Source organism: Grammomys surdaster, unplaced genomic scaffold, assembly GCF_004785775.1.
Source record: "Grammomys surdaster isolate TR1022 unplaced genomic scaffold, NIH_TR_1.0 164, whole genome shotgun sequence".
Classification (NCBI taxonomy): Eukaryota; Metazoa; Chordata; class Mammalia; order Rodentia; family Muridae; genus Grammomys; species Grammomys surdaster.
In genome coordinates, this window is record NW_021604612.1 from 236,872 (window position 1) to 259,171 (window position 22,300).

The 22,300-nt window shown below is 51.3% G+C and overlaps 2 protein-coding genes across 4 annotated transcripts in view; both read left to right on the top strand.

Annotated features, from left to right (window-relative positions):
• The window catches only part of Crybb1 (crystallin beta B1), a 13,880-nt gene extending 6,101 nt beyond the window's left edge, over nt 1–7,779 (top strand). For all 3 annotated transcript variants that reach the window (XM_028765490.1, XM_028765491.1, XM_028765492.1), the window contains exons 4-6: nt 1,335–1,467; nt 5,688–5,830; nt 7,516–7,779. In XM_028765490.1, coding sequence (XP_028621323.1) covers nt 1,335–1,467; nt 5,688–5,830; nt 7,516–7,699 — 460 coding nt within the window. In that variant the 3' untranslated portion in view covers nt 7,700–7,779. The remainder of the gene's footprint in view (nt 1–1,334; nt 1,468–5,687; nt 5,831–7,515) is intronic.
• A 7,147-nt stretch (nt 7,780–14,926) lies between these two features.
• The window catches only part of Tpst2 (tyrosylprotein sulfotransferase 2), a 39,034-nt gene continuing 31,660 nt past the window's right edge, over nt 14,927–22,300 (top strand). Inside the window, exon 1 of the mRNA XM_028765452.1 lies at nt 14,927–15,001. The gene's annotated coding sequence lies outside the window, so the exon portion shown is untranslated. The remainder of the gene's footprint in view (nt 15,002–22,300) is intronic.

The window sequence follows — 22,300 nt, forward strand, 5'->3', positions numbered from 1 at the left end:
TCATTCATCTATCCATCCACTCACCCATCTATCCATCCATCCATCCATCCGTCCATCCATCCATCCATCATCCACTCTTTGATCTCCTTCTCCAGTCTACTAAGAACCTCAGTTGTCTTCTTTGAGGACAAGCCCTATATTCATTCTCTCACTTCAGTGTAGCTGATTCATCCCTCAGACAAAGTCCTGAGGCTTCTGTGATTCTCACCCCACGATGGTTTCTCCTCATTGTCATCTTTCTGGTGAGAAAGTCCCAGCATCCTCAGGGAGATAACGTTCATGGAGATGTTCTGTTGAGTCTCTTGGTTCTTCAGAATTCCAAACACGGAGAGCCAGAATCACCATCCACAGTATCCCTGCTTTAGTCTTCCTAGTCAGACCACACTTAAAAAGCCCCCATTAGATTTTAAACTTCCAGTTTACTTACTCTTTGTCAAAGACGGAGACCTTCACGTATGCCATCACTGAATGAGAATTCAACAGGTGACTGACTATGCTCAGTGACTGCACCAGGCACCCCGGCTGTGGGGCTCCTGGCTACCAGGCTAGTTCTCAGCAAATGAGAATTAATTCTCTCATATCTGAACTTCTGGGACTGCCCACAAATGCTTCCTTTGATTTTGTCTCTTTGTTTGGAGACAGGGTCTCCCTGTGTAGCCCAGGCTGGCCACAGACATCATGATCTTGCTACTTTCCCCTGTGCTGGGATTGCAGGGTGCATAATCATTCTTGGCTTTTGTATTTTATTCTAAATGATCCTTTGAACACAAGCTTGTACCCACTCTGACAGTTGAAAACCTACTTTTGTTGTAAGTCACGAGTACCTATGAGAAGAAGCCTTGCTTTGAACACAAAGCTACACTTCATACCCTGGCTTGCGGAGCTGAGGCCAGTGACTGTTCCTTCTACGGCTGGAAAGAAGTGACCAGTAGGTATTAGAATCACATTAGCTGCAAGCAGAGAGTTTGTCCCAGCTGTTAGTGAACTTAAAAGAAAGTCCTGCTTGATAAATTAGTTGCCCCCAGGTCCTTATAGTATTTAAAGCCTTGTGGATCCCATATGTGCTAAAATAATCTGCTCAGATAATTACACACAGTATCTCACTTAATCCTTTGCCAACTCCAAAAACTGTTAGTGTAGATGAAGTGGTAAGGTCTGGGAGAGGGGGAGCCACTTGTCCATGGTTACGCACAGGTGGAGCACAGGCCACTCCGGGTTTTCATTTTGATGCCTGAGCTGTTGCGTAAATGAAACAAGAAGAAAAACCGGGAAGGAAGGCACCTGCTGATGCTTTCTCTTCTGTCTCCATCCTTCTTGGTCCTTCTTTTGTCCAGCTGGGTGGCCTTTGAGCAATCTGCCTTCCGTGGGGAGATGTTTGTCCTGGAGAAGGGTGAGTACCCACGCTGGGACACCTGGACCAGCAGTTACCGCAGCGACCGGCTCATGTCCTTCCGGCCCATCAGGATGGTGAGTGACTGGGTCTGGGGTGAAGTCTACAATGAGCCCAGAAGCCTAGCGACCTCTGGTTACTCAGAAACAGGCTCCCTTGATCTCTGCAATTCAGCAAACACTCCTTCTGTGCCCCAACCCAGGGTTGTGGGTGATACAATCACTTCTCTGCTCTGTGAGTTTGGAGTTAAGCTTCCGGAGAGTGAACAAGATATTTTAGTGTGCTCCTTGATGCCCCCCGCCCCCGTAGGAGATCAGGTTCCTGGCATAGCATCCACCCAGGGCACGCAACATGCAGAACAAAGTTTGCACTATAGTTGGACTTGGTGGGTTGACACAGGCCCATGATCCGACTACAGGGGAGGTGAAGGCATGAGGGTTATGAGTTCGAATCTAGCCTCAGCTACAAGAGAGACCTTGTTGAGAAGAGACGAAAGGGAAGGAAGGTAAGTTAGTTGTGAAGTGGCTAATAAACGGACTTTGGGGGACGATGTGACGCCTTGACCATGTGACAGCATATGCTGTTATCTCTGTGGTGTTTGACTAGATCAGCGTAAAGGAGACAAATCTAGATTGTGGAGACAGCCCCACAAAGTGTTTAATCTTTACAGAATTACGAGTCAATTACGAATCACGAGCCAACTACCCTCCTCACTCACGCATGCCTGGCTCGGATGGCAGCGACTGTCGCCTCCCGAGGCGGGAACACCCGTGAAGAAAGTTCATTCATGAAGGCTCACCTGGGACTAGTGCACAACTGTGGGCCAGGCAGCCAGGATGCTCGTAGCATATTGAGAATCCCAGGCTGGATTTCAGCCCTCACGCCGGGCACACTGTAAAAGCTCAGAGCTTAGCTGCAAACCCTTGAGTGGCTGCGTATGTCCGTCTGTGTCAGTGACTCGCAACCTTCCTAAGCCCGTGACCCTTGAATACAGTTCTTCATGTTGTGGTGACCTCCAACCACAAAATTATTTCATTGCTACTTCATAACTGTAAGCGTGCTACTGTTAAGAATAGTAGTGTCTGATCATACAGGATATCTGATACGCGACCCCCTAAAAGGGTCTCTTAACCACCCCTCCAAAGGGGTCACAACCCACAGGTTGAGAATAGATAATCTATGTACTGGATGCAGCTGGGAACCTTGTTCAATCAGGCAGTGCCAATGAAGTACTCAGTCTAGAATTTGCTATCCAATACAGCAAGGGCTATCCATTTGTAGCTGGTGGTGTTGGTCGTTGGGTGGTGTGTGTGTTGCTTCGTGTTTTGAGATAGCATACCATATTGAAGCCCTAGCTACATGTTTTCCCCAGGGTTACAGGCGTGCACCCCGCAATCAGATCCTAAGTGGTTACTGACCATGTGAACTCTGGCGGGTCTAGATGGAGATACTCCATAAGCGTGAAACACGGTCCTGGTTTTAAACTTGACACCACGTGTGATGTGTTTATAAAGAAGATAAAGAGAGGAAGGAATATGTTTTGGTGGATGTGCAGTCAGGTATGGGGAAGGGGGTGCCTCGGCAGGCCCATGCTTAAACATCCCTTCCCCTTGAGGGACCAGCCACATTATAGAATAGAGTTTATTCAGGGCATGGGGAAAGGAGTTAAGAGGGTAGTAGAGACAGACAGACAGACAGACAGACAGACAGTAGAGGATATAGAGGAGTAGAGGCCAGCCATGAACATGTGAAGAGAGAAGGGGGAAGGGAATGGGGAGAGAGGGGGAAGGGGTGAGAGGACAGAGCAGGAGGAAGAAGGCAAGAGCAAGAGAGAACGAAGGGGGCAAGCAGCCCCTTTTATAGTGAGTCAGGGGCACCTGGCTGTTGCCAGGTAACTATGGGGCGGAGCTTAGACAAAATGCTGACAACACGTGTTTCTCACAACTGTAAGATCACATTTTCACGTGATCACGCTGGACAGATTAAAATTATGATTATATTTTAGACATAGTTGTTAAAATAAAATATACTAGAAAAAAAAATCTAAAGACTACACACCTCCACCTCACCCAGATCAATCAGTTCCGATTCTGGGGGGGAGCAGTTGATTCTGGGGAAGCCCCTTTCCATCACCGCTCCCCCTCCCTAGGTCATCTCTTACCGGGGGCCATGATCCAGTGGTCTGACTGACTCATCCTGTGTCTTCTGTGACTGTTCTGATTCTGGGCCACCATTGTCCTTCTCTTGAGCACCTCCCCCACCCCACCCGACACACCTCACTCCTGGGTTCCCTGTCTCTCGTCCCTGCTTTCGTGAAAATTAGAGAGTTATTTCCAAAATCAAACCTGATCATGGGGACCCAGGCACGGTGGCACTAATCTTTAGCCCAGCACTCAAGGAGGCAGAGGCAGACAGATCTCCGAGAGTTTACATACCCGGTCTACGTAGTGAATTCCAGGCCGGTCAGGGCTACACAGTTGAGACTCTGTCTCGGGGAGAAATTGAAAAACAGAATAAAAACTGATCACCAGTGTGGTTGCTTCTGGCCTGATTCTATGGGCTCAGCCGCAGGTCCTGGAAGCCCTTCTGTAACCACAAACCTTGGTCCAGGCGGCTTGGGATGGGCGACAGGAGCTGGGATTGGTTGGTAGTTGGCAGTGGGCGGGGCATCCAGCACCTGAGGGGTGGGAGCAGAGTCAGCCCAAGGGAAGCGTGAGGAAAAGCTATACAGGGGCCAGCATAGGCAGAGTCCTGCAACAGCAATTAAACACTAGCCCCTGGACAGACAGACACAGCTGCGGCGGCCTGAGTAGACGGGGAAGGTTAAAGTGAGAGGGAGTGACCGAGAGGTGGGGTCCCACGGGGCCTTATGGAGCAAGGTGAGTTCTCACCGCTATCGCAGTGGGGAGCCACAGACTTACTAATTCCCACCTCCATCCCCCAAGATCCTCAAGATGGCAACAGCTATAGGTTAACAGTTACCGTCATTGCTTAAGTCACCTCAAAGTGCTCACTAATCATCTCCTGTGTCCCCATGCCTACCTCAGACCACACCCTCTTTCAGGGACGTTTGCTGTCCAGCGCGCACCAGCCTTTGCCTATGCCTTCTCTTCTGCTCAGTGTGGTCTCTACCGCTACTTCCCTTCTCTGGCTCCCAACTCCTACTTGACCTACAAAACCCCCCTTAAACTCCATTCTCCTATGACAGTTCCCTTGGTCCCTGCCTCCTGGAAAAGTTAACCGGCTCAGTTCATGTACAGTCTTCCAAAGTGTCCACAGTGTATGCCCACAGAAGAACACACTTGTGTCCTGCCCTCCCCGTGTTTGCTAGTCAACAGTGGTGGATAAAGTACCCCTTTATTGAGCACCTGCTATATGCTGGGTGCTTTCTCTTCCTTCTGTGAAATCCATACAGCAGCCCTGGTAGACAGAAGCCATTACAACTCTTATTGTAGCGATCGTGAAACTGAGGTCCAAACATAGAAAACTAAGGTCTTCATGCAGCACGACTTGTCGGCAATGGGCTGGGCTTCCCCTTATACCATTGGTTGTTCATCCCTGTGGCACTTCAACTATTAAAGCTCGTGTGGGCTGGGGTCGGGGCTCAGTGGCCTAACATGCAGCAGGACCAGGATTACACCCCCAGCACCTCAAAACAGAAAACAAAACCAACAACCAATAAAACACCATGTCCAGCCAGGGCTCCTTCTAGCTTGGTACTCAAGGGTCTTCCCATAGCATCTTCCAGATATATCGTTCAGCTAGGAAGTGTCTAAGTCACAGTCCCATGGGTGAAGCAGCCACAGACCCATTCTATGGGAAGACACACTGAGGCTTGAGGTGTGAAATGCCCCAATTATTGGGCCACAGTCAAGACCCAAACCCAGATCTATGCTCCACATCCACTTCCGTGATCCACTATAACTCACTCTGATGAGAAGTTGTTATAAAAAGACATTGGCACAGCTCTCCATTGGCACAGAGAGACTGGTGGGAATTGGAATGTCACGTGTCTGAAAGGCACTGTCTCTGGCTGGCTGTGTGGTGTAAATCAATATGCTTGCCCTCTCTGAGCCTCTGTGTTACTGCAGGGTGACGCCACACATATCTCCTTGTATGAACCCAAGCCTGTGTGGATGAGGTCATTTTATCCTTGGGCATCTGAGATGTTTCCATCATTAATCTCCTCTTCCCGGACAAGGAGAGTCCTCACTGGACAAGCCCCAGGGGTCCCTCCCCACCTCTTCCCCCACCCCCAACCTTCTGCTTCCATTTCTGACTGTCTCTGTCTTCCCAGGATTCCCAGGAGCATAAGATCTGCCTATTCGAAGGGGCCAACTTCAAGGGCAACACCATGGAGATCCAAGAGGATGATGTGCCCAGCCTCTGGGTTTATGGCTTCTGTGACCGGGTGGGCAGCATAACCGTCTCCGGTGGCACGTAAGCACCCAGGTTCTGGAGCCGGCAGCAAGTGCAGAGTCAGAAGCTGAGGGTATCAGAGATGGAAGGTCACATCAGGCCCCTGGGGAAGGGAAAGACCTTATAACCCCCTCTTCCCCACAGAGATCTCATACAAAGAAAGACGAACGGACAGACAGACAGACATACACAGAGATTTCTCACACACACAGATCTCACACACAGACACACACATACACAGAAGCAGGTCTCTCCAGATCTCTCTCGGACACACAGACAGATCTCTCACACACATAGACACACAGACACACACAAAGATCTCGCACACACAGATACACAGACAAATGTAGAAATCTCAAACACAGAGACACACAGAGAGATAGACACACAGAGATCTCATACATAGAGACACAGAGATCTCTCTCACACAGATACACAGACAAATGTAGAGATCTCACACACAGAGACACACACAGAGAGACACACACAAACAGAGATCTCACACAGAGAGACATACATAGAGATACACACAGCGAGACAGCTCTTGCCCTTTCAGACACACCAATCTCTCACACACAGACACACAGATCTCACACACACATCGAGATCTCACACAGATACACACACAGACAAACACAGAGATCACACACACAGATCTCACACATATATACATAGTCTTCCAGGACTAGGTTCTGGGCATGTGACAAGTTTCACTTCAGTTTTAATACTAGCCCACAGATGGAGAGGATCTCACTGCTTATTAGTAATGAGGCCCTGGCCAGAACGGATGCGGACAGACTGTAAGTCTAGCAGAGGTCCCTGGGTGAGATGGCACCCTGTTGCACCTCAGTGTTGCTGGCTATACAATGGGTGGATGAGGCACCCTTATCCACTTTGATTCCTGGGATCTGAGGTTCCCAAGCAGAACCCTCTCTTCTACCTCCACAAGAATCTAAGAAGAGCCGGGTGCCTGACCTCCTAGTATTGTCCCCTACAGATGAGTGTCACTTTCTGCCTTCCTGTGGTGCTTCTGGGTGGTAGCCTTCACCCCCTGCCACCACCCCGCCCCCAGAACCTGTGTCCTTCTGAGTCTTATCTGAGAGTTTGGCCCATACTGGTCTCAGAGGGGAGGCTTGGATTGAAGCTACTCTCTAATTAGAAGAGTTTCTTCTACCCAATACTAGAGATATCAGTGTGTGCCCTGTACAGTGAGGACATGGTCCAGCCTGGGCTCCCCTCCTCTATCAAGGGTAGGTAGAACTGGGTGGGATCTAGCTAACTATTCCTGCAGCCGAAACCAGATAATGACAAACAGGAGGTCAGAAAAGGGCTTTGGAAAGCCTGCAGTTTGTGTTCAGGCAAGGACGGGGCGTAGAGTGAATCACTGAATTCTGTTCTTGGGAGTGGGGGAGGGGAGAGTGCAGCGTCACCGTCTTCCGTGGAATGACTGCCTACAGTGAGGACATTCACTCCATCTGGTCCCCAAGCATGCTCAAAACAACAGCCACATGACTGACTGCCTACTTTACAGAAGAGAATACTGAGGCCTATCAGAAAGAGGAAGGCCATGCTCCATTAACCAGGGCTGGAAGGGCCAAGCCCTGCCAGATGTGTTGTCCGTACTGGACACTCCCTGCAGGATAGGTGGTGAAAATGGTGTGGGAGGTTCGCTGGCCGCCTTTAGACCTGCACTGCTCTCTTTCCAGATGGGTCGGCTACCAGTACCCAGGCTACCGTGGCTACCAGTATCTGCTGGAGCCTGGCGACTTCCGGCACTGGAACGAGTGGGGAGCCTTCCAGCCGCAGATGCAGGCTGTGCGGCGCCTGCGGGATCGCCAGTGGCACCAAGAGGGCTGTTTCCCGGTGCTGACCGCGGAGCCCCCCAAGTGAGCCAAGCCCCCAGCCTCCCTTCTACAGCCCGCCCTGCCTCGTGTCCCATCTTTCCTTGCTAATAAAGTTCCTACAGCCGACATGCGCTTGGATCCATAAACCGTGTGCGCCCACCTGCGACTCCTGGTCGCAGTCACAACCTGAACAACCAATCATAAACTCCGCAATCACTACAGAGATTTTCTTCCGAGGGGTAAGGGATAAGGTCATATGTCCCAAACTAGCCTCCAGCTTTGGTGTCTAGCCAAGGATGACATTGGAGCTCGGCACTCCCTGTGTTGTGGAAGATGACCTTAAATTTCTGAGCCAAATTCTTCTTAGGGGTGTGAACCGCTGAGTTTATTTGGTGCTAGGGATTGAACCCAGGGCTTTGCACAAGCTAGGGAAGAGTTCCTCCCACTAAGCTACACCCTCAGCCCATTTCTTTGTTTGGCTGCTTATTTATTAAGACAACGTCTGCAGGCTGTCGAGATGGTGGGGCAGTTAAGAACACTCACTGGCGGTCCAGCCAGAGGACCTGGGTTCTATGCCCAGCTCCCACGTGGCAGCTCACAAAAACAGCTATTCCTTCAGTCCTAGGGAATATGACACCGTCTTCTGGCTTCCAGAGATGCATTCATTTGTGCCTTCATGCAGCTAGAACACTCAAGTATATATACATATATATACATATATACATACATCATATACATATGCACATACACATATATGTCATCTACATCATATACCTATATATGTGTGTGTATGTATATATGACAAGGCCTTGCTATGTAGCTCAGGCTGGCCTTGAACTCAGGATCCTTCCCCCTCAGCCTGTTGAGTTCTGAGATTACAGGTGTATGCCTCTGTGCCTAGCCGCAGGAATCTTCACACACATTTCACTATAGCTTTCAGGCTACTTTAGCATTACAACCCTTCCAGTTGATCTACAACCCTTCCAGTTGAACATGTGAAGAATACCAGGCCCAGAGATGGGAACAGACTTGCCCAACGTCACACAGCAAACACCCGTACCCAAATCCAAACATTCTGGATTCAGAGTCTGCGCATCAGACGCTCCTCCTCCCCACTGGGCCCAGATGACCTTCTGCTCGGCTTGCACGTGGTCTGGGTGTGCATTTGCACTCAGCACTTTAAATAGACTCATCAATGTGTAAATAAAACTTTATTATAGCACTCCAGGAAGCAGAAACTCAGCCTCATGTACCGTAGTCAGAAAGTAATTGCACGAAGAAATCAAATACAGTTTAGAGAAGCCTACGTGTTAAGCCTCAGCAGCAGGTTAACTCCCCTGTCTCCGCTCCTGACATGACTCAGTGGGTCATTAGCGAATGTTGGAGAAAAGCACAAACCAGCTGAGATTTTTCCCCCCGTGTTCCTGCTTTAAAAACAACGAAGATCGAAAGGAATGTTACTTTTGAGTAATTGATTCAGTCCATGAGTCCACCCAGAACCCTGTGTTCCGGAAATCTCTACCAGGCATTATTGACTCGTGTATCTGTAGTTAGCGTTGACTGACGTTAGCCGGAAGCTTGTGGTGAGAAGGGTGTTGCTATGGATATCTTCCAGGAGAAGAGGCTCGAGTGATGGAGCCAGAGCCTGCTTCATGAAGCATGAAGCACGGGGAAGTTATATTCTAGGCAGAGCAAACAGCAGAGCCCTGCCGGCCCAGATGGCTCCGAGATATCGATGATTAAAAGAAAACAGGTGTATCTTTCTGTCACCTGCTTGAAACTGCTGGTGGAGGGCTGTGGGGTCTGCACGTGGAAGCAACATCCTGTGCGGTGGGCAGCTCGCACAGCTGTCTCTGGCAGCTTTGCTGTGCCTCGAGTTCGGGCGGGGGTGCAGGGAGATCGTGGTAGATGTAGCAAAGCATTCTGGGATGGGGACAGTGGCTTGGTGGTTGTGTGGGCAGGAGTGGGGACAGGTTAGAGGCTGAGCCGGCAGGAGATGAGAGAGATAAGGAAGGTGGGGTCTTCTAACACCTCGTCTGGGCTTTCTGGGGTTCCAAAACAGAGGTGCCATGTTGCCCAGCCTTCCTTGGATCTAGCGCAACTGCATCCTGTCTCTCCCTCTACTGTGATTCTCCCTTCCTACCCAACAAAGTGGCTAGCGTCTTGGGCTTGTTTGTGGATCAGGATTGCCGGATGGTCTGTGCTTCTGTTGGGCCCTGGGAGGTGTCTTGTAAATGATCTCCTGGGTATTACACTCCCCCCCCCCTTGGTCAATCAGTAGCCTGACTTTCCCTCCAAACTCAAGATTCTGAAGCTACGGTTCTTGGCAACAAATCACTAATCTTCCAGGACTGATTCTAAATGCAAGCTTCCGAGAGATCCTCACCCTGAGCTGGCGAATTCCTACCATTGTGTCTGTCTGTCTGTCTGTCTTCCCCTTCCTTCCTTTTCCTCCACCCCAAGCTCCTATGGTGTCCCTGAGCTCCTATGGTGTGTGAGTGCAGATCTCTTTGCCTGTTTCCTTTTTGATATAATAGTCCAGGCTGGCCTTGAATTTATTGCATAGCCAAGGATCATTTTAAATGTTTGATCCTCCTGCCTCCACCTTCTGAGTGGAGGGATTGTTGTCTCCGAGCAGAGCCCTACAGTCACGATCCACAAGAACTTAACTGGCACACTTTCTTAGCTCCAAGGTCCTGCTAATAGCAGGATGGCACATACTGCCTGAAAGAGAAAGGTGATTTCCATCGAGTCGAGTCAATGGCTTGCTAGTTGTTCAGAGTTTTATCCCGTGGTTGTTAAAAGGATGGTTTTGATATTATTTACATGATGGTTGTTTTTACTCATGTCAATCTGATGAGTCCTAGAAAAAAGACAAACAGATGCTAGAGGCACAGCTCAGTTGGTTGGTGCTTGCCTAGCCTGCCTGGATCCCTGAGTTTGATTCCCTCACAGAAAATATTGGGTCTAGTACCACATGCCTATAATCACAACAATTGGGAGGTGGAGGCAGGAGGATCATATATTCAAGGTTATCTTCTGCTATATAAGGAGTTGGAGTAAGCCTGGGCCACTTGAGACCCTGGAGAGAGAAAGGGGGTAGGGGAAGAAGAGGGAGTGAAGGGAGAGAGAGGGAGAGAAAGAAAATTGGTATTCAGCAGCTTGTTTAATTTTCAAACTCCTTCCTAGTCGCTCTCAGCTCAGTGAAATCCGTATTTTCTCCAGGGTACTGACAGGTGAAAAAAATTGGGCAAATTAGCATCCTTGAGATTAGATACATATACTTGCCCAAACAAACACAAAAGCCCAGGAGGGATTAACAGTCAGTACTTTTTTTTTATTATTATTTATTTATTGTTTGGCTAGCAAAATTTACGAGCACATAAGACAATCTGTAAGAAAAACAAAACATACAAAAGACTCTCAGCAAAATAAACACTGCAGAGGGAAAGAAAACCCACTCGGCCAGGGTGAACAGACAGGCTCAACTTGTCAGCCCTGCCCTGGGTCCTGACTCCAGCCTGCCCTGGAAATGTGAGGTGCCGACCACCTGGAGAAGAACTTTAGAGCATGAGAAACCACCATGTGTCTTGAAACCGAAACCCAGTTTCAACCACAACTCAAAACATGATTTGGGGGTGACCCTGAAAGAAAGCAGGGGCTGGTTTCAAGGCCCACCTTTCTGGAAGCTTCTCCAGGAGCCTGGAGTCCTGCTCCTCACACTGGCCTTACAACTGCAATTCAGCTGAGCTCCCACGCCCTACTAGATCCAAGATCTTGAATCTTTGATCCAAATATTTGGGAAGACAGAGCGTCTCTCTGATGAAGCACTATTTCCATGGTGACAGGGGTAACCCACATCTTTCAGGCTTGAGGACATGGGTCGCTCGAAGAGTAGAAAGGACTAGCCCCGGAAGTGCTCGGGGTCACCGACCACAACCCAGTCAGCATCAGACATTGAAGGGCATGTAGCAACTGAAGGGAGAAGACATGGTTCCAGGGTGTCCTCGGAGGCTTTGAAAAGGTGGGCATTTGAGACGGGTGATGATGGTGTGTGTCTAATCCTAGCTCTTGGGAAGCAGGGGCTGAACAGCCATGAGTTCAAGACCAACCTGTGCTACATTGTGAGACTGACTGTTAGAAAGAAAGAAAGAAAGAAAGAAAGAAAGAAAGAAAGAAAGAAAGAAAGAAGGAAAGAAAGGGTTGGCAGACTAGTCAGTCACCAGAGCACTTGCATTGAAGCATCCAGACTTGAATTCAGTGCCCAGAACCCATGTGAGAATGTGGAGTGTAGTAGACTGTGTTGGTAAGCCTAGCACTAGCACTGGGAGGCAGAGATGAGAAGATTCCTAGGACTTCTGGGCCATCCAGTCCAGCCTAGTTGGTGAGCTTCTGGCTAATGGAACACCTTGTCACACACACACACACACACACACCCAAAATAGATATGACCACCTTGTTTGGAGCCATATTGCCACATTTCAGGTTTCTCTCTCTCTCTCTCTCTCTCTCTCTCTCTCTCTCTCTCTCTCACACACACACACACACACACACACACACACACACACACACACACCAGAGATGACCACCTTGTTTGGAACCATATTGCCATGGCACCCAGTCATCTGAGTCAGAGATCAAAGAGTGTTTCCTGAAGCCTGACCAGAAAGAAAGGGTAACTCCACAAGCAGAGAAGGAACCCACTGCCTGCTGCCTGCTGATGCCAGAGCACTGGGCAGGGAGTGGGGGGGGGAGGGGTGCGAGATACCTGAGTTTACATTAGTACTAACAGGCGGCTGTAGTCCTCAAACAACATTTCCTGATTGAGCCTCTGTTTCCTCATCTGTAGAATGGGTATGATGATTTAAAAAAAAAACCTCAGAAGGCTATTGGAAAGAGTGAGAAAGCAATGGAAATTATTTAAAAGAAAAACAAACAGAGCAAACCCAGTGCTTCTGGGGAGGGACTCTGGGGTCCCGAGTGTGTTCATCTGGCTCTACTACTCAGCCACATCCCCAGGCCCCGGATGCTCTTCAGAACAGCTACAAGTATAGCAAAAGCCTGAAAAAGGCATAGCCATTGAGATTATAGCATCACTATAACCTGGGGGTGTGGGGGAGGGTCAGTGCTAGGAAGAGTTTAGAATTACATGCTTGGTGCTACTTCTCCATCCCGTGCTTCTGACAAACATCCTCTGGAGACTACCCTAAGTGCCGTGTTGTATGACTCTGCTTAAGGAAGCAGGTCAGAGATCCGATGAAGGAGATGCCCATCCCAGAAGGTCCCAGTCCAGGGGCAGGGATGGTTTGTTCACCCATCTGCCTCCAAAGTCACATATGATTCCCAGGCTGATCCACAAGGCGTCAGGAGGGTCCTAACGCTCCAGAAGGTGACAGTCAGATTGAAATCTGCAAATGTTTGCTAACCTGGGTGACTGAGAGAATGCCCACTCTAGCCATTCACTCATATCTGCCTCTCCTGTCTTCCTAACATCTCTGGAAGCAGAATCCTTCCTCTGCGTCCTTAGCCTACCCTGGGATGCTTAACTAGCCCTGTTTGTTCCTTCTTAAGAGCACCCAGAGAGGTCTTTACAGAAACTCAGCTAGCCACATCCTTCCCTGATGAACATGTTCCCTGACTCCATTTCAGCAGGACCCCGTGAAGATGTCCTTCCTCAGTGCACAGGAGCTGGGCTGCACCCTCCCCTTCCACCACATCCTGCCTACCTGTCTTCATGCAAGGCCCCAGGCTGACCTCTTCCTTACTGGATCCTGTTCCAGCCGCCCCAGTCTCTGCTGTGACTAATGTACTTTTCATGACTAGTCGCACACGCCACCCCGCCTGTGCTTCGGGTCATGAGGTAAGCACTTCATCTTTTCTCCCTGGACCAGCTTTGGCTCCTACTCCTGCCTGGCCAGTTCCAGACACTGCTGTACTTGTTGGTGTTGGGGGGGGGGGTGTTCGGAAGGGGAATCCAGCTTACTTGTGAAAATGTAAAGCCCAGAGAAAGCTCTCAGGAGAGCAGAAGTCCCCTTCAGGCAGACCTCTTTGATCTTTCTTCACCCATAAATAGTATAAAACTCCCAGAGCTGTGACGTTAGTCACACAAAGTCTCAAATATACACTCAGTAAATGCTTACGCCGCGTGGTTTCATTCTTGGTAACTGGCTTCACCAAGGCTGGGACTTTGTCAGCCCAGCATCTCCCACAGGGCGGGTACTGTTTTATGGAATACATGAATGAATGACAAACACATATCTGAGTGTGCTTTGCCTTGTCTGGCCTGTATAGACATTTGTAACTAGTATAAAAATGCATTACATTTATTTTTGTACAGGTATGGGGGATATTATTTCACAGCACCGGGCGAGATCAAATGACAACTTGTTTGGAGGGGGTGTCCTTGCATGATGCGGGTCCCTCACGGAACTCAGGTCATCAGGCTTGAAGGCAGGTGCTCTTACCCACTAAGCCATCTCGCAAACACCAGGATTTTATTTTCAATATTTATTTATGTATATTACTGTGTGTGTCAAGGCACACGTGTGGAGGTCGGGAATAACTTTGTGGAGTCGGTTCTCCTCTTCCATCTCTGCGTGGGTTTCGGGGATTGCAAGTGTCTTTACCAAACGAGACATCTCTCCGGCCCCAGAAATGTATTTTAAACTGGTCACACACACACACACACACACACACACACACACACACACACACACACCGCGCGCGCGGTGTAAAAGGAGGCTATAGAGGACGCAGTGAGAGGCTAGCCTGCACCCTTTCCTTTGCTCTGCACACCTCGGGCTGGCTGCTCTCTGGGATGCAATCCTGTACCTACAGTGCACACCCCTACGCTGACGGACAGCCAGCCTGCTCAGCGTCTGAACGCCGGCCTGGTGGTTGCGCCCTCGTGGGCGCCGTTCTGAGGAGGAACGCCCTGCGTAGCTAAAGGAGCCAAAGCAGTAAACCCTATGCAGCAGGAGCTCCGCCCACGGGGAGGAGGCGAGGGCGGGGCAACGCGCGAAGGGGCGGGCTCTCTCGGCCACACCCCTTGCGTCACGGCGCGCGGCCCTCCCTTAGCTAGAGGGGGAGCTGGGGAGGAGGCGTGGCCGAGGCCGTGTGTGTGGGCAGGGCCTATCTAGGTCCCGCCCTCAGGCCTCCGGGCAAGCCTGGAGTCCTCCGGCGCGACTCGAGCGGTAGGCGACAGGGGGCGTGGTCAAGCGATAGGCGACCGGGGCGTAATCACAAGTGGCTCCGCCCCTTGCGTCACGACACGCGGCCCCGCCCCTCGCGGCGCCTCCCTGGCGGCCGGCAGGGAGCCGGAGTCTGCGCGGGCGCCGATTTGGGCACGGTAGGTGGCGGCGGCCTTGGCCAGTACCGGGTTAGGGCTGCGTGGCGCGGTCGGGACGGTGGGCGGCGCGGCCAGGCCTGGGCTCCGCGGGAGGACGCGCGTGGCCTGGAGCCCCACCCGCGTGGCGCCGCGGGGAAGTTAACTTGCGGAGGTCGCGGCCCACGGTGGTTTCTTAGAACGCGCAGACCTCTCGCTCTGCCCCGCTTGCTTGCTGGCTTGCTTCCTGCTTCACACGTGGGGAAACTGAGGCCTGGGCGGTCACGTGCCCGGCCCCGCTAGGACTCGCAGCCAGGACGGAGCTGGAACTCTCCCCGCGGGGCTCCGTGCGCGCGCGCGCGCGTGCGACCCTCACCCCCCATCCCATCCCAGAGGTGGCTGCCCCTGTACCCCCTTCTCCCAGTGTCCACACTGTTCCTCGCCCTCCCCACCCCTTGTTTCTTTCATCGTAGCAGGGTTGCCCGATGGTTAGTTAGGCCCAGCTTCTGCGTTGGGGCAGATCGAGCTGGGAGGCTCCGGCTTAAGTATTGGGGACATGCCCTTTCTCCAGCCTCTGTTTCCGGGCATGCAGAACTGGGTTTGTTTCGTTATCCTGAAGAAGCTGTTTTTAAGTTATTCGTGAACCGCTGTACCCGCCTCGCCTCGGCTCGGGCTTATCCGTGTACCATATCTTGTTTTAAAAACCGTATCTGAGGATTTTTGTAACAGTTTTTCTGAAGATCTGATCCGCTAACGGTACAGCTCACCCTTTGGATGTAAACTTTAGGTGGTGGGTTTTAGGATGCTCACATTACGCACTGATCCCCGTTGTCTACTTTTAGAACATTTGTACATTCCCCCAAAGCAGCAGTCAACTCCCAAACCTCTTTCCCCAGGCCCCAGCCCACCTTCATCTACACCTACGGTCTGTCTATGAATTTCTCTGCTTTGTGTATGGTTTCTCATGTGGATGGTATTTCCTAGTGTGGATATACTCCGTGTGTGTGTGTGTGTGTGTGTGTGTATTGTCCATTGGCTTGTACATGGACAGTGGGTTGATGGTTCTTTAAGGTTCTGACTAGTACTGCTACTGGGAATACTACATGCCTGTATTTCTTGGGATATGAATGTTTTCAGTTCTGCCTAAATACTTAACCTAGGACTGGGGTCCTTGGGCTATAAGATCCCTTTAAAGTTTAACCTGTTGAGGAGATGCCAAACTCCCAAAGTGCTTTACCACTTTACTGCCTCTGGTGTGTGATAGTCGTGATGATGTTTGTGACCAGGTCTTGTGTAGCCCAAGCTGACCTTGAACCCCAGACTCTCCGGTTTCAGCCCCTGAGTACTGGAATTAGAGGCTTGTGCCACCTGCCTGGCCTGAGGGTTCCCATAATCCTGAATATGTTTACTCTCTTCTGAAGCAGTCAGAATCCTCCCGGCTTTAACGCATTTGTTATAAATGATTTTCTGGTTCATGAGTGCACTGAGGGGGGTACCCTGTGTGTCATCCGGGCGTTTCCTTCGGACCTTCGAGTGAGGAAGGAGGAGTGGTGAGCAGATTTATGGTTGATAGCCTCAGTACCTGCTGGGGTTGGGGCCTGGACCTGCACACCCTCTTCCTGTGCTGGGTGAGGTGAGGTTACAAAAGAGACAGCGTGCTTCCCACAGAAAGGGAGATAGAGGGGTGTGTGTGTGTGTGTGTGTGTGTGTGTGTGTGTGTTGAGACAGGGTCTCCTGTGACTCAGACTGGCCTTCACTGTGGAACCTAAGATGAACTTTAACTTCTGATCCTGCCTCCACTTCCTGAGTGCTCTTCAGGAGTGCATCGTGACACCTTCTGTATTCAGTGCTGGGTTGGAACCCAGGACTTTGGGCGTGCTAGAAGAGTACTCTGCCAATAGAACTGCATTCCTTTTATAATTATTGTGAGTGGTATGTGTGTATGCACGTGCTGGGTCTGGGGATGTTGGATGTAGGATGAGGGTTGATCCAGGACGTCTTTCTATCGAGCTCCATCCTGGTTTTTGAGGCACAGTCTCTCACTCAACCTAGAACTTGCCATTTTGCCTAGAGCAGCCAACCAAGGAGCCTCTGAGACTCTCCTGATTGATTTATATCTCAAACTTTGGGATTGCAAGCGAGTGATGCTGGGCCCAGACTTATTTTTTGTTTTTCTCCCTTTTTGAAACAAGGCCATTTTGTGTAGTGTTGGCTGGCCTGGATCTGATAGACACCCACCTGCCTCTTAACCGCTGGAATCAAAACTGTGTACCACCACACCCAGCCTTTTCCAGGTATGCTGGAGACCCAGTCCACGGGCTATAGCCTAGCGTGATCTCTTATCTTACTCAGTGAACTATTTCCATAGCCTCGAGCTACATTCTTGAAGGGAGTCTGATTTCTACAGTCCAGGCTTCTGGTAGTTACCTGTTGCAGGCTTTAAAATAGCATTGCCCTGCAGGTCCTGGTCCCCAGCTCCAGCATGGTGTCACCTGGCTATGGCTGGTGACCTAACAGGGGAAGCAGAGCCCCAGGCACTGGATGTAGCCCCACCATTCTCCACAAGTTACTTGGTGAAGAAGCTCTCTAGACCTTGTGTCCCTGCTGGGGAATGGAGGTACATCCTCAGAGCTCTACATGATGGTATCTTGAGCTAGAGAAAGCCACCGGGGCATTGTGGGTGTATTTGTTGCTAGACTGTGGGTCATGTGGCTTCACAGTGTATCTCTTTTCGAGAGCTCAGGTATGCTTTGGGTGGCTTTGATTTGCTAACTGACCTCACGGAAGTTCTCCTGAATAGTACTTGTTGGGTATCAAGCGTGTCTTGCTGCCTGGGAGGGTATACATTACAGTGGGCCATAAGTGGCCCAGCGTCAGACATACCACAGAGGTCTGGGATGCCTCTCTCCCCCATCCCAAGCTGCGGGCTGAGGAGGAATTGTGGCCATGAGTCATTTGAAATAGCTGGAGGGCTGGGCCAAGCCCCAGAAATTGCAGAGGAGGACAAGGGGGGACATGACTGCTGAAGAGATGGCAGCTGGTGGCCCGGCTGCGATGTATCGGATGCTCACATTTATCAGGCTCTTGACCTAGGCTGGTTTGTGGCAGAAAGATGGCAGGGTCAGAGAGCTGGCACCGCCTCTCCACTTGGAAACCAGGCCTGGAGCTGTTGCTGCTCGCTACCCCTGGGCTGAGTTTGCAGAGCAGAGTACAAGTGGCTGCTACCTCCTGGGGATAGGAGGAGGATGATGTCATAAACAGTCCAGAGTCTGCCCTTTGCAAACCTCAGTGATTACAAACCTGGCTGAACTTACAGGGCTCGCTGAGTGCCAGCCATTGGCCTAGATGCTTAGCTTGGTTCTTCTCACAGCAGCGGAAGCTCAGAGCACGGAGGCCCCCAGTGGTTGCTGCTGTAGGGTCTGCAGGGTCATCCAGCTTCCAGGTTGGAGAGAGGTTTGAGGCCAAGACTATCTTCATCATTTACCGACCTTCCTCTCTCGTTTCCCTTTGTAAGGCCTGGCACGTGAGCCCCTGGGCTCAGCGGTTACAAGTATTAGCCACTCGTGTGCACATTTGTATCTGTCTGTCTCACTTCCTCCTGAGTGGCAGGGTGGACAGACACAGGGCTCTGGACTTGTGAAGTCCTGGAGGCTTGTAAGCCCCGATATTGGCCAAGGCGCTTACCCCTCTGGGCCTGTTCTTCCTGCTAAACTGCCTGCGGTTTTTGTTTGGTTCCCTGGCAATGTGGCTTTTCTAGGTTGGCCAGTTGGCTTTGTAGTTACCAGGGATTTGAACCTAGGATTCTATGCATGCTGGACAGGCTCTCTCCCATTGAACTACAGTGGAAGTCTACTTCTCCTGGTTCATTTTGAGACGAGGTCTTACTAAGTTGCTTTGGCCGGCCTAGAACTCTCTCTGTATATAGCCCAGGCTGGCTTTGAACTCTCAGTCTTCCTCCTTCAGCCTCCTGGGAGTTCGGACAGCAGGCCTGTGTCACCAAGCCTGGCTGCTTTTCTGGTTTTAATTGGACTGACATCCAGACATTTGTAAAGGAAACTTAAACAGTTCCAAACTGAGTTTCCAAGGCTCTGTCAGGTGTCTTGGGCTGTCCTGATCCCTCTCGTCCCCACCTGGCCCCAGTGTTACACTCAGGACTGACCCCAGGAGTCTGACCTGGTATAGAAAGGCATCAGAGGTTTTGAGAGAGGCCAAGGGCCTTACTTGTGTTTTAAAACCACCCCTACTGCTTAGCACCTTTTAAATCTATTTTATCTTCCTTGGTGTTCTTCAAACTCACCCTGGCTCTGCTGCCCTCACGTGCTCCCCACTGCTCCCCACATGCTCCTCACACGCCCTGTGGAGCAGCACCTCACAGTCCCCAAGTCACAGAGAACCTTCTCGAGGGGTTCAGGTTTGGCCTAAGCCTGTGTGAAACAGTAGAGGCTAGCTGCGGCCCTGCCACGTCTCAGCAGTTGAACAGTTGGTTCTGGAATGCATGATTCTGAACCACTGGCTGCAGGGTCAGCTTCCTCTCCCCCTGCTCTCTCCTCAGTATGACATAAAAACTCCAAGGCCAGCAGCGTATCAGTCACCAGAAGCCACATGAGCTTGTTGTAGGCTGTTGGTAGAGGCAGCTGGCGTACACGGTGCCTGGAGAGAGGCAACTCTACAGTCGTGCACAGTCCCAGCTGTGCCGGGCCAGAAAGCAGTGAACACTCGGTAGCTGTGTCTGCCGTGACACATTGCAGCTCCCTAGGAAGAGGCTGCTCCCAGATCCAAAAGCAGCGAAGGCTCCTTGTTCTAGGGACCTGGGAAGTTGGGTGCTTGACATCACTGCGTGTGCCCCCTCCCCCATGCTGCTTTCTAAAAAGCATATTTGAAACAGTGATGACCTAGACTCAAGAGTCAGGGGGGTTCTGCCCCATACCTTGTTCTGGGGGCGGAGTCATACTGGGCCACACCCAGTCATTTCCCCAAAGCACAAACTTGCTACTCTCCTGCTGTCCCTGTTTTATTAATTGAACCCTATCACAGACCTGTGTGTATAGGAAAAGCGAGGTATTATGAGGGAGCCGAGCCTGGTCAGGCCTCTGCCCGTCTCTTGGAACATCACGGGGTCTGGAGTAGTTAGGAGAGGGATGTGGGACCTCAATGCTCCTGCAGCGGTCTTTGGAAAGTTGGCCAGCCCTTGTTCTCTAAATACTAGTGATAGCTATGTTGTCTGTGCACTGTCTGCACTAATGTTCAGTCTCTTAGGTCAGCTCCGTCATGGGTAGTGCTGTGGGCTCCTTCTTTTTACTGGGCATTGGCCAGAGTCCCTGAGGAGGAGCCAGGTCAAAGCTGGTTGTGTGGTTTGAGGTAGCTTGGGTAGCCTGGCTTGCTGTCACAGAGCCCAGAGTTGCTTTCTGTCCACCTGAGGCAGGTAGGGGGCCTTTATCCCTTCTCCCTAACAGTTCACAAATGTGTGCAGGCCCCAGTGGGAGTTGGGGGCTGGAATGTGGGGTTGAGGTGGGGGTACAATGGGGACCGGGTAGGCCACCCCAAAGATGCCAGGGAGCCAGGCTCTTAGGGGGTGTGGAACAGAGATGAGATAGTCAGGGAGGCATCTTGGAGGAGTTTGCCAGGTAGGAGAAGGGCAGGTTTGCCAGGGGGAGAGACCCACACCTGTGAGAACTGGCAGGCAAAGCCTGTTGGCCTGTGTTTGCTCAGTGCAGAATCTGAGTTTGTGGGAGCATCGGGTGGCGGGGTGGGGGATGGGGTCGGGGGTCAGGACGTGTGCTTTAAAACTGGAGGCATTTAAAGTCACAGGTGAGCCTCACGTACCAGGCTGGATTGTGTCGGGTCTCAGAGTATCAGGAACTGAGAGCATAGGAGGAAGGAAATCGTTTTTAAAGACTTGAATTACTCCATAAGTAAATAACGAAGAGTAGAAGGCTCTGGATACGGCCAGTGTTGAGATAACCCTCCTTAGCATGGAACTTGAGGACCAACCACCACAGGTGCTGGGAGTTCTGGGCCCTGGGAAGTTCTGTCTGTGACAGCCCCTTTTCTCCCAGCCCCTGGGCACCTGACTGGGGAACCCACAGGCTGCCTAACCAGAGCCTTCTTTCTCAGAATGAGCGTCTTCACCCCATCCTGTCCCCTCCATGTGTGTCTCTCAACATCAGAAATTGATCCCTTGCTATCTCTTTACCCATGTGTATCTCTGCCCCTGTGTGTGTGTGTGTGTGTGTGTGTGTGTGTGTGTGTACACATGAGGAGGCCTCAGAGGGACGTTGAGTGTCTTCCTGTGTCCTGCATCCTAGTTTAGGAAAAAGTGTCTCTCACCACTCCCAGCAGACTGGAAAAGCAGCAACCCCCAGGGGACATTTCTCTTCACTCACCGCCGCAATGCTACGTTTTAGATGTCATGCTCCTACCTTGGCTTTTATGTGGGACTTGGGGATTTAAACCCAGGTCCTCTTGTCTGCACAACAAGCACCTTATCCACTGAGCCATCTCCCTGGACCTCCCCGTCCCTACCTGTGCCTGCCGCGGACCAGTGTCCTCTGGTCTCCCTCTCGCCCATCCAGCTCTGCTCACTCATCTCAGTGTTTGCCCCCACTGCTGTTGGTCGTTGTCTTCTCCCTCTGCCTCCCTAGCTCTCATCCCTCTGTCTCCTGCCCTGCCTGTCTGTGGCTCTGTCCCTGGCTGCTTCTCCACCCAGCCCCCTACACACTCGCACACACGAGCACACATACATGCACACACACACACACACACAGCCCTTCCCCTCTCTCACTTCCTTCGACCCTGAGTGACATCTGCCCTCAGTTCCGTTCAGACCCTTCTCTTGGAGCTATGGAGGATGTCGACACGGCTGTTCTCCAGGCCTCCCCTCCTTCCTGCCTCAGGACTGTGGGAGGAAGAGGAAACCCCGGTTGGCCTCGATAGGGATGGTGAAGGAGGGGAAGGCTACTCTGCTCTGATAGGCTCCGATACTCAGTACGTGACAGTACTGACAACCACAAACAGTAGGTGCTTTTTTTTTTTACCCCTTCTACGGTGCCACCACGTCGCGTTTACCTCTCTGCTCAAGCACATAGTAGGCCCACGGTGGCGGCGGCTGCTGCCATGGCAGTGGAGGCTCCCCCTCCTCTTCCTCCTCCGCCTCCTCCTTTTTGGTGGGTGCAAGGTTTCCTCCGTTTAGTCCTGGCTGCCCTGTAACTTGCCTTGTAGATCTGACTGGTCTTAACTCACAGAGATCCTCCTGCCTTTGTCTCCAAAAGGGTGTGCCACCACACCCAGCACATATCTAGATGAAGAGTTTGGAGTGGGGGGGGG